The 13,128-nt window shown below is 42.1% G+C and overlaps 1 protein-coding gene across 1 annotated transcript in view; it reads right to left on the reverse strand.

Moving 5' to 3' along the window:
- The window catches only part of dpp6a (dipeptidyl-peptidase 6a), a 1,516,786-nt gene extending 1,504,634 nt beyond the window's left edge, over nucleotides 1-12,152 (reverse strand). The window contains exon 1 of the mRNA XM_072576237.1: nucleotides 11,738-12,152. Within this exon, the coding sequence (XP_072432338.1) occupies nucleotides 11,738-11,797 (60 nt within the window). The 5' untranslated portion in view covers nucleotides 11,798-12,152. The remainder of the gene's footprint in view (nucleotides 1-11,737) is intronic.
- Nucleotides 12,153-13,128: the final 976 nt, after the last annotated feature.

Below are 13,128 nucleotides of genomic sequence, written 5' to 3' on the forward strand. Positions count from 1 at the left end.
GGTACTGGATAAGCTGTTCTACCTCATATTATTAAGTTTGATTGGCAGAACAAACTCAGTGTATGTCACTAAGTTTACAGGGAATCATGGTGTCTATTGTCATAAAGTGCTTGTATTTAAGGTTGCATGACTTGCATCGATCTGATCACCAAACATTACAAGTTGCATCTGTACAGAAACATTTCTACAAGCATTGAACTGCCTCCACATAATTGAAACAAAATAAATTTTGTGCACAGACTGAAAGAAGTCAAATCCAGAGATGATTCATTTTAACCCACCGTAAATCTCCTGTCCTTTGAGCAGCACTTTTTATGTGGCTGAACAAGAGCTTCAAAACGTGATTTCAGGGACAATTTTAACTCAGGCTTGACAAGCCTCTGGCCGATTAAAAAGCAGCAGGAAACCCAAATGATGCTAAACGTGTTGTCTACATCCCAAGAGATAGACATTCACACACAATGTGTTGGCTGTCAACGTTCAAAGATAGAACACCCCACTCAAGTCGTTCAGATTTACATAGAGGGCCTTCAGCTAGGTAAAAATGCAAGACTCCCACCTGACTCAGCCGTGCTCCTTTGGCATTCATTGCATTTAGATCACCCCTGACTAGGAATGTGTTCTAATTGATCTCCTGTTCCACTCACTAAAGTGAATTAGTTTCCCTTGTTGTTCCTTAACTATTATACAAATCATGTTGTTACATTTAAAATGTAGTCAAATAGATTAGAAAGCTTAGTTCATTCGGATACGATGAACAATGTTTTGTTGAATTAAGAGGGATCAAAAATTCTCTGTAAAGCTGATTAAGTACAAAACCAATATGACAGAAGACAGCTATACTTGAAGTCAAAACAATGTTTACCAAGAACCGTAGTGAATGCACAGGCTAAACCTCTAAGTGGATGAAGAATTAAGGGAATTGGGTGGAGCAGGGTTGTACAACATACTTAGTTTGATAAGCCATCTGGTTGAATTTCAAATAGCAAATGTTTGAATTAACTGCTCGACCTTGCAGAGTGGATGACAGGGATCTCTCTGCAGGATAGAGAAAAGCTGGACAAGGAGCTTCCAAATTATTGCATACAAAAAGCTCAGCACCATCCAGGACAAAGTCAATCAATATATTTGACTAAGAACCTATCCATTAGCTCAAACGATCACTCCCTCCATCACCATGTACGCAATGTACATGATACAGAGGAACAAGTACTTGTCAAGTAACTGTCCTTGATAATCAAGGCCTCTTTTGACCGGGTGGGACATCAAGGAGCCCTTGCAAATCTGGAGTCAGTGGGAATCAGGTGGAAAACTATCCGCTGGTTTGAGTCTTTCCTGGCACAAAGGAAGATAGGAACATAGGAATAGGAGTAGCCATTAAACCCCTCAAGCCTGTCCCATCATGGCTGATCTGTGGCCAAATTACAGATCCCTGCCTTTGAGCATATCCTTTAATACACTTGCTTAACAAAAATTTATCCAATTCAGATTTATAATTCACAACTGATTGAGCATTAACTGCTGCTTGTGAAAGAGAGCTACAAACCTCTACCAGTCTTTGAGCATAGGAGTGCTTCCTACCATCTATCCTGAGTGATCTATCCTTCATGTTTTGGTCTGTGCTCCCAAGATCTAGAATCTCCAAATCATGAAAGTACTTTATCTTTATCAAAATAATATTTTACTGCTAATACCTTGAAGACTTTAATATTTGTGGAGGCTAGTCATCTCACCTTGAGAACATCTTTACAGGGTTCCTTAAGGTCGTGTCTTTGGCCCAATCTTCTTCAGTTGCTTCATCAATGATCTTCCCTCCAGAAGTGGGAATGTTTGCTGATGGCTCCATAATATTCATCACAATTCATGACTCCTCAGATACTAAAATAGTCCATGTCTGACTGCAGCAAGACTTGGACAATATTGCTGACAAGTGGCAAGTAACATTCATTCATGCTGCACAAGTGTCAGGTAATGATCATCACCAAAAAGAGATCATTTTACCTTGACATTCAATGGCTTTACCATCAGTAAATCACCCACTATCAACATCCTGGTTGTTATCATTGACCAGAAACTTACTGGACGAGCAATATATAGGTAGCTCTCTGAGCAGGTTGGAGGCTACAAATCCTGCAGCTGACAGCTCACCTCCTGACTCCTCAGAGTCTACTCAACATCAACAAGGCACAAGTCAGGAGTGTGATGAAATGCTTCTTACTTGCCTGGAAGAGTGCTAGGGAAAACCTGTTCCAAGGTAATGGCATTGGCAAGGTAAGCAGCGTCCTGAGCCTGTTTGCTCCAGACCTGCTGCTTCCTTCCTTCCTCTTCACCCTTCTCGTCTTCTTTCTTTTGCTTTTTCTTCTTTTCTTTGTCTTCTTCCGGAGAAGGCGACACCTTGGAAGAGGGCAGCTGGAGCAGGTCTCTTGCTGAGGTGGCAGTGGCCTAGCCTAGCGGCAGAGCCAGGGACCCCTGGTTGTGGAAGGCCCAGAGATTGGGACTCCGGTATTGGTGAGACAGCAGCTGCAGTGTGGTCTATGCCCGGAGGTGGGGGGAGGCGGGGGGGGGAGGGGGGGGGGGGGGGGGGGGGGGGTGGGAGACTTGGTGAGGGAAACAACAGTGGAGTCAGGGGCTCTTGGCTGTGGTCATGGTAGGCTCCAAGCAGGGACTCCTGGTTATCGACAAGGTGGCAGCAGCAGAGTCCAGACCTCCTGGTTAAGGGCAAGCGTGGGTTCAGCATCAGCATCAGTGATATTGGCCCAGCGGTGAAGAGGTGGCACGTGAAGAGTGGTTACTCTTACATTGTTGGGTCCATGCAGGTTGGCAGTGAGGTGGTGAAGGTGGCACAGGTGAGCCAGTTCGGGACTCAGGACTCAGGTGGACGTGGTGGGATGAAGATGGACTTTCTTTCAGTTATATCCTTTTATACTTTTTATTCTTAAACAATTCCAAACGGTGCTGGAATTTGGTGACAGTTGAAGCTTTTCATTGTATTTTCCCGTACTCTTCACTGAGAAATACAAGTGACAATAACTCATTCAATTTGATTCAATGCAACAGCACTCACTTTATGGGATATAACAACTTGCTTATTCAAATTCATTCACTAACTCCACCAGCAATGCTCGGTAGCAACAGTGTGTATCATCAACAAGATGCACAGCAGAAATTTTGCAACGCTCCTACGACAGCACCTTCCAAAGTTACAATCGTCTTGATGGACAAGGCCAGCAGATACATGGGAGCACCACCGTCTCTAGGTTCCCCTCCAAGCTACGTATCACGCTGATTTGGAAATACATCACCGTTCCTTCACTATCGCTGGGTCAAAATCCTGGAACTCCCTCCACTGCAGCATTTTGGGTTTCCCTCCAGCATATGGGCTACAGCAGTTCAAGAAGGCAGCTCACCAGCACCTCCTCAACAGCAAATAGCAATGGGCAATAAATGCTGGCCCAGCCCTGATCATGACTCAGAAAAATAATCACTGAGGTTTCTTTGGCTGCATTTTCCCTCAATATCAACCACCAGTTTTCCCCATGGAAAATTCACTGGCACCTTCTCAAACCCAACTACATATCATCAGTAAATTATGTCCCGAGAGTTAATTTTCGAAGAAGACCACTTGTTTATGTCCTGGAAACAACATCACGGACAGCGGGCACAAAATACATCGCTCACTGAACTCTTAAAAGATGTATAATCTCTTGGCATCTGGGATAGAAATCAATGGAAAATTGAAAACGAGCCACATTGGACAGTAAGGTCCCTCGGAAATATCCAAATGATTCCTTCACAACTTAACTGGTAACAATGTCATTTCTGGGCCAGAAGATTAGTGGTTAAAATCCCACTCCACAGACTTGAGCCCAAGAATCAAGGTTGAAAATGCAATGCAGTACTGAAGGAAAGGAGCGCTGTCGAAGGTGCTGACCCTTACCTGAGATATTGTACCAAGGCCCTGTCTATCATCTCAGGCGTATGTGAAAGATCTCATGGCAGTAGGCAGTAGGCAGTAGGTTGAAAAACAGCAGAATAGCTACACCCATTTTCCCGATAAATATTTGTCCCTGAATTAATACCATTAAAACAGACCTCTGGACATCATCTTATAGCTGTGTGCAGGAGTTCACTGCAACAGTGAACAGTTCAGCGATACTTCACCATCTCTGAAGCTGTGGGATGCTCTGAGACTGTGAAAGGTGTTACTATAAGAATTTTGATCTGAAGAAAACTGACAATATAGTCATTTAAACATTTTAAGCTATATCAACTCATAGATTGACTGCTCAAAGATCAAATATATATTCCATTACTTTTCCTGTATTTCATCTTAATGTAAGCTATGAGCAACTTAGTAAAATTTCCCTCATGCTGTTGGGTGTATGCAGCTGAAGTTTCTTTGATCTTTCTGCTTTGGAATGTATCTCATGTCCCTAAATGATATTACAGTGCATACTTTACAAGTGTCAAAGCTGGCATCCATCAAAGCCAAAAAATAAACTATGAAGGGCCTTTTTAACCTGAAAGTCAACTATTGTCCAGAGCCCACATTCACAAAATCATATGGGGTGGTGCATGTTTTCAAAATCATTGCCTGGGTGATAAATGTGTCATTTTAAAATCAACGGAATGAAACCGGGAAGCCTCTGCAACAGGATGGGTGACCTGCACTGCCAGATCAGCACCCAGCCGTTGAAATTATAAACATATCCCGTAGTGCGGAACGCAGAAATTGCTTTGGAATTACTGACAGCTGTGGTACTCAGCTTTTTTTGTGTTATACCTCTACACAAATACAGGTCGAGATTCTGCAACAAGAAAAAGAAATCACAAGCATCACATGAAGTACATCAATACACATTCCAAGTTATCCTGTCCTTTATTAAGTAGAACAAGTGCCAGCTATCTGAGCTTTTCACAGCATCGATCCAGACAAGGGCATGTACTGATCCAGCAAGAAGGTAACAGAAATCCTCTGATTCACAGAAACAAGAAGCAGACAGAACCTGCTGATTCAACTGCTAAGTCTGGTGACTCATTGGCAGATAAGCATCTGGTTTTAAAGCAGCCAACCCTTTGGCTGAAAAATTAATCAATTAAGATAGGTGGAAAATTCAAGGTAAAAGCTATTATGATATTGGTGTCTGGATGACAGTCTAATCTGATGAATTTATATATTCATGTACAAACAATTCGAACACCTATATGCATGGGCTATTTTTACAACATAACCGCAAGGGATACAGATTACTGCAGTCACATCTTTAAGCATTTGTAGGAAATTTTATTTAAATAAAAAGGGCAAACCATATCTCAAAACATTTCTCTCTCCCTATTCTTCCATAATCGTTGTAAAATCCCTGAAATTATGTTTCCGATGTAAATGTAGTTTAGAATAAATCTTTGCTGCTCATCGCACAGAAAACCTTAATAGATAGAATTTCTATAATCCCTACAGTGTGGAAACAGGCCATTTGGCCCAACAAGTCTACACTGACCTTCCCAGACCCATTCCCCTACCCTATTACTCTACATTCCCACTGACTAATGAAGCTAACTTACATATCCCTGAATACTATGGGTAATTTAGCTTACCCCTGAAGCTGTGTTTCTTACTGAATTGCTCACGACACCAAATGATACCAAGTTGCCATATTCCATTTGCTTAATAAAAGAAAAATCACAGCACAGTGTGACACAGAGTGTCATCATGTTCCTGCCCATTCACTCGTCAATGAGAATATAAGAACTACAAGCAAGAGTAGGCAATTTAGCCTTTCGAGCCTGCTCTGTCATTTAATACCTTTGGCTCATGGTAAGTTCAGTAGAAATACAAGTTCTTCCTTCCTGAAATTGGGAATCATAGTTCAGTGTTCGCAGCTCTCTCTTTGAGTCTTCGCTGAATGTCTTAGCTCAAAGACTCTCATGGTTGAGCATCAAAAGAATCAAAGGAATCATATACATGGTCAAAACGACTTCTGATGTTTTGCAGTCTGGCAACAGATTTTTTTAAAATCCCTGCTTTCAAATCCCAATATGAACTCAACTCTCTGTGGTTCTGTAACCTCTTCTCATCCTATAATCCCCTAGTGACATTTGTTCTTCCAATTCTAGCCTCCTTTATTCCACCATAAGCCACTGACTTTTTAGCTGTCTCAGCCCCACATTCTGGAATCTCCTCCTAAACCATTCTACCTCACTACTATTCTGGGATTCACCTTAGAAACTCTCTTCTTGATCAAGTTTTTGGTCACCTGCCCTAGCATTTGTGTTGTTCATGTCAAATTTTGTTTGTTTGTGCATTAAAACACTAAAAATATTCATTATGATTGTGGCTATGATTCCGCTTCAGACTTAGAAGTAGCATATCCCCTAGAATGCTTGAATGTAGAGTATACCATCAAGTTACATAGACAGGTTCATTACACAATGTTGTCCAACAAGTAAGATCAAAATTCTAAATGAATGTAATATTCTACCTGCGAAAGGTAAGAAATACCACTGCTAAATCTTGGACCTAAAATGGAGTAGTTTTGATTTGCTCCTCATTCCAATGAGATTCATCTCCATCTCAAAATACCTTCTTCCAAAAATTCTGGCTCTATCCTTTTGGAGTTGATATTAAAAGAAAATAATTTATCAAACTGTATCACCTCATGGAAGGTGACAATACAATGAAATGACCATTGTTCTCTCAGATCTTAGTGAATTAAGAAGTTGTGATGAAAGGAGACAACTGACAAATTATATCACAACACATTTGCAATTCCTGAGAAAACAGCTGTTTTCAGCATTACAAGGGCAATATAATACTTTAAACGCTATGGCAAAACACTTACATAATGTTCCACCAATTCATGATACAATTTACTCTTCAATTAGTATTTCACAATAGATTTTATTTAAATATGGTAAGCATTGAATATTTATCACATCATCTATACTTAAAACTTAACAAATAAACTGGTAGTAACTACAAACCATTAGCACTTCTTTATAGAAAGTACATTCGACCTGGCAATAACTCAAAACAGATGATTTTGGATAGCTTTTTCAATATTACATCATGAATTTACAAAATAAAATGTGAATTAGCTTTTGGCTGTAAAACATTAGCACTGAGAGTTATAATTTTAAAAGTTGCACTAGAGGTGCATTAATTCTTGAAACATGTATATTCAGTTCCTGAAATGAACAGTTAATGAAAGCTGTGAGGCATTTTGCAAGGCAATTTACACTGTTTTTGTGATTACGAAGTAACATGATCAATGTAAAGTTGTGCCAAAATGTTCAAATTAGGTTAGTAAGCAACAGTGAAATAGAAAGTAAAATCAAAATCCATTGAGTGCCAACAGATATTCCTTGATCATATTTTTAAAAATGGTAGACCAGTGATAACCATTAAAAGTCAGTCAAACTTCAATCACAATATAAGGAAAAAAGCTGTAGTCAACAAACTTACAGATATAAATAGGCTATTTAGATTATATTGATTATGATAATGAATCATACACTGATTATCCAGTTATATAGTACAAGCAATGACACAATTAACTTCTCTGCACTGCATTCTCTGAATGCATATTTGTTTAGGATGAATTTCAAAACTAATGTAGTTATAAATCAAACTAACAACACATCATTCACAGCTTATTTATTGACTCAAATATTTGTTATTTATAGTGCATGTACATATGTGGTTCATTTATAGTGTCCAAGTGTTTTTTTTAAAAGCTCGCTTCCTTTTTTACCAAAAGTGATGAAAGGGGATGCAGAGTGAATTGATTGCACAAAGATTGCAAAACCAATTAAAACGTCAAAAGCTATTAAAGGTGCCAGTAGGTCAAATCATCATATTCATTTTTAATGATATATAAACTTTAGAACACAGAACAATACAGCGCAGAACTGGTCCTTCGGCCCTCGATGTTGCACCAATCTGTGAACTATTCTCAGCTCGTTCCCCCTACACTATCCTATCATCATTCATGTGCTTATCTAAGGATTTTTAAAATCTCCTTAATGTGGCTGAGTTGACTACATTAGCAGGTAGGGCATTCCACGCCCTTACCACTCCCTGCGTAAAGAACCTGCCTCTGACATCTGTCTTAAATCTGTTACCTGTCAATTTGTAATTATGCCCCCTCGTACCAACTGACATCATCATCCTAGGAAAGTGGCTTTCACTGTCTACCCTATCTAATCCTCTGATCATCTTGTATTTCCCTATCAAGTCCCCTCTTAGCCTTTGTCTTTCCAATGAGAGCAGATCCAAGTCTCTCAGCCTTTCCTCATAAGACCTTCCCTTCAGACCAGGCCACATCCTGATAAATCTCCTCTGCACCTTTTCCAATGCTTTCATATCCTTCCCGAAATATGGGGACCAGAACTGTACACAATATTCCAAGTGTGGCCACACTAGAGTTTTTTATATTTGCAGCATGATATTGCGGCTCCGGAACTCAATCCCTCTACGAATGACACACCATATGCCTTCTTAACAGCACTATCCACCTGGATGGCAACTTTCAGGAATCTATGCACGTGGACTCCAAGATCCCTCTGCACATCCACACTACCAAGAATCTTTCCATTGACCAAGTATTCTGCCGTCCTGTTATTCTTCCCAAAGTGCATCACCTCACATTTAGATGCATTAAACTCCATTTGCCACCTCTCAGCCCAATTCTGCGGTTTATCCAAGTCCCCCTGCAACCTGTAACACTCTTCCACACTGTCCACTACTCCATTGATTTTAATGTCATCTGCAAATTTACTAATCCATCCACACATGCCTGCGTCTAAGTCATTTATAAAAATGACAAACAGCAGAGGTCCCAAAACAGATCCTTGTGGGACACCACTAGTAACCGGACTCCAGGCTGAATATGTTACATCAACCAACAGTCGCTGCCTTCTTTCAGAAAGTCAGTTTCTAATCCGAACTGCTAAATTACCCTCAATACCATGCCTCTGCACTCAGAAATCCACTCAGACCTATTCCCTTACCCTATATTTACACCTGACTAATGCACCTAACCTACACATCCCTGAACACTATGGAAAATTCAGCATAGCCAATTCACTTAATCTGCACATCTTTGGATTGTGGGAGGAAACCAAAGCACCCAAAGGAAACCCACACAGACACAGGGAGAATGTGGAAACTCCACACAATCACCCAAGACTGGGACTGAACCTGGGTACCTGGTGCTGTGAGGCAGCAGTGCTCACCACTGAGCCACCATGCCACCCCAAACAGTGACTTCCTCCACACATCATCCAGCTCTTTAGATTCTTGGTGGATGTTACCTCTCCAAGAACACCATCTTTCCATCTGTAAGCCTTTAATCCACTTGGGTTCCACTGCTTTTGCAAGATAATAGCTGAACTGCTACAATATGGAACTCCTCTGTACTCTTCAATGGGCCAATAATACATTTACCTTTCAAGAGACATGGTTTCTCCACATTGCTTACAAGTTCAATCAGCAGCTGACACCGCTTACCTCAGAGCAAGACTAAGGGTGGGATGTTCTTCGGTTGAAACTTTTCCCTCATAACTTTACCTTCTGATTCTGTTTGTAAAGCTCCCCCCAGGAGCTCTGCTTTCTTCTTTTGTGCTTAACACTTATTTCCTCCTCAACAAACATCAATGCTCTGTAGACAGCAAATCTGTCAAAGGTTTAAATAAAGTTTCTGTATCTGGGGTGGCTTCTCGAAACTTTCTGCCCAACTGCTGGGAAGAACTCAAGACAAAGTCATTTGAAAGCTGATCCATTTATTATCTGTGCACTTTCATTTCTCACTCATATAAGGCACTACCTCTCAGTCAAACAAATTCATGTTGCTACAATGGCCAGCCTTCACCTTGATTTCATATCTTGCTACTCGTAACTTACAGATGGAAATATTCTTCAGAACCGAGTAGCAGCAGGGATTGTTCAATCCTTCGTGTCTACTCACAGATCATGGTCTAGAACATCCCATCTCCACTCAGCCATATTGGCTGCATAATCACTCAATAACCCTGTTAGTGAAAAAAGTTCAACCATCTGTAGATGTAAAACTAACTCACCTTACATCTAACACTATTTTCTTTCAGTGGAAGAGGGTTCTAACTCTTTGTATGTAGTAATGGTTTCTAATTTCCCTCCTGACCAGCCCTGGACTCTTCTTGCTCGCTGCATACTAACTGTGTTGATGTCAGAGGGCTTATAATTTCCTGCCACGGCTACTTCTTCACAAATCTTCAAGTTCCTGCAACTTCTTCTGACCTCCCCAATTCTCACTTCCTCCTGCGGACTTCACACTTTCAAAACCCCAGCTGCAAATCCCCTGACCAACTACCTCTTTGTTTACACCATTTTCCCCTCTATTGATATCAACTCTCAAAGATGCCTTGTGTACTGAGCTGGATCCAGCCACACAGCTTCCTCAGGAATTAGAAAGATACTGATGCACCTTCAGCTTCTTTTTGTTATTCAAGACATAAAGAAAAGTTTGAAAGGTCTTAATATCAAGTCATTACTGCTTAAAGTCACTGATGAATCAAAGTAAGAGCCTTCTTTTAGTTTAAATTACTCAATTAAGGCCCTATACATAACCAACAACACTCCAAGGCTTTGCAGCATTTTATTTTGTGCATTCTGGAGTAACTCTTCCACATGTTGGAGGAGAACAGTGCAGCCCCTACTTAACATCGCCTGAGTGCTGAGCCCGTTGATTTAACAGCAATGTGTTTACAAGAAAAATAGGCTTGCTCTTGAATTTTGCAGCGTGCCTCATTTGTCAACGCGCTGCTCGTTTTCAAATGTTCAATAGCATCCTGCCGGCTGATGCTGACATACCATTACTGGAGAAGCACCAGTAATTTATTTATTTATGTGAAGCGCACGCCCGGAGATGCGCCTTACAACATCGACACGCTGAGCAATTGGGTGAGACAGCGGCAAGCTAACTTTAACGCAATTCGGATCTGGATCGAACATAACCCTTAAAACGCACACACACACGCTCAAATGTATCAGTTGAATCGCATTCTCCTGGCGTCGCCCCCTGCATTAATTCCCACAGTGCAAAAGTTAGTGCGATCATAGATGCTGAAAAGGGGATGTTCCGAAGTTAACATCAATTTTAGTGCATTCATTGCAGCTTCCATTTTTGCACTGACCCCTCCCCAAATACACACACGATCTGACTCATTTACAAACGAGCAAGGGATATGGCAAGGAGCTGAAAGTTAGGTAGATGCTTCCACTGTTTAAATACACATAGTCTTTTCACAAGGGGCCCTAGATGGAACAAGTTCTGTTTTTTTTTCATCATCCCCGTCCCCAGTTTAAGTTTCTGGAAAGCTACGACTTGACATCCTGTGCTTCAAAGCAGCTGAGAATATGTTATGGGCTAAAGACAATGAAAAAGCATGTTCAAACAGATAGTTTTGGGGTTTTTTTTCTTTCGCGCTGAAGGGACCCATTAATCGCGCAGAGAACATAGTGGAACGCTGCAGAAAGCCAAAAAAGCACTTAAGGAAGATAATACAATGAACAAAAATATAAAACCGCACACAAACCAACAACAAACAATTCCCAGAATCGCCCCTTGCATGTTCATGTTTCGAAGTTGTGATCTCTCACACATTGTTAGCTACTATTTACACCCCCTCCCCCAAAGCATGTTTAAAAATATTTGTATAAAATTCGCCCTCCCTCAGAAATAAACTCTTCTTGCCTTACCTTCACGCCTTTGCTGGATGAACATTTGACATTATTGGAAGCGCCCGCCGTTTGGTTCATTTTCCCAACTGCTCGAAAACGCCAAAACTAGAGAGAAGAGGCAATCCGCGAGGTTGCAGTCTCTCCACTCAGTCAGTCAAGAGAGTGTGAGTTGCTTTTTTAATTTAAAATTAATTTCCCATTCTCCACTAATGTTCGTACAGCGGAGTTAGTACCCGAGGAAGAAGACTGAATTTACATTTAAAAAAAAACAAAGAAAAACTAAGGTTGGTTGATGATTTGCAGCAGCGAATTTGAGAGCTCCCAGGACAATTCTTGCTGGAGTTTGGACCAGTTGACCCTGGGAAGGAGGTGCTGAAGGTGCACAGTGTCTGGGACACACTCTCTCTCTCTCGCTCCAGGTGCTTTGCTGCAGGAGCAAGAGCCGGGGCCCCGGGAGCTGCGCGCGCGCGCGCCGCACACGTACACTCACAGAGAGTGAGAGAGGGGGAGCGCGCGCGCGCGTTCCCGCACGACCTGGCTCGCGCGAGCGAGGACGCGCCAGGCTCTCAGGTTAAGGCTAGGTGGTGGGGGACGCGGGAGGGTCAGGTGGGGTGGTGAATGCGCGCTCCTGGCCGGCGCTCGCTCCCGCTACCATTGGGGGTGGGGAGGGGTGGTTGGCATACAGTGGCCAGGAAAGTTGGCTCGAGGGAGGGAAGGGGGTTGGGGGGAATAAGGAGGTCATGAGGACAGCAATTTTCGTGGCCTGGTCCCTGTGGCCAACCCTTTTGCTGGTGTTGTGACCTTGAGGAAGAGGAATATCTGAGAGGGAAGGGCACTGATGGGCCGAATGGCCGAGTTTCCTCCTGTTTCTTTTACGGTCTTGTGGGAGTGCTATGAGAAGTGGCGGGGGGGGGGGGGGGGGGGGGTAAGAAGGTCAGAAGCAGCAGCTTTGACCTACAACTTGCTTCCCAGGTGATCTTTGGAGGGGGTGTAGGAGGAGGATAGGGAAGGGTATTACTGGGAATGGGGAGACAGGAAAAAGTCAAGGTGTGGGGGATAAGCAGGAACACCTGAATCAGAAAAGGAAATGAGGGGAGAGCTAGCCTATGGCATTCAGATGGAGGCATTGAAATTGAGAATCAGCCATGATAATATTGAATGGCAAATTGGATTTGAAGAACTAACTGGCCTACTGTGCTAGAAAGTTTCTATGAATTGGTGGTGAAAAGGTGAAAAAGTCAATGGCAACAGCAAACCCATCAGCCACTATATTCTGAGGCTCATTTTGGACAAGGTTTGGTGACCCTGTGAAGAGGGGATAGTTTATTTGGAGACGAGGTTTATTTTGAGAGAGGGTTGGTTACGTAGATTGTCTGTTGAGAGAGTGGTGCTGGAAAAGCACGGCAGGC

The sequence above is a fragment of the Chiloscyllium punctatum genome, chromosome 8 (assembly GCF_047496795.1).
Source record: "Chiloscyllium punctatum isolate Juve2018m chromosome 8, sChiPun1.3, whole genome shotgun sequence".
In the NCBI taxonomy this organism is placed as follows: domain Eukaryota; kingdom Metazoa; phylum Chordata; class Chondrichthyes; order Orectolobiformes; family Hemiscylliidae; genus Chiloscyllium; species Chiloscyllium punctatum.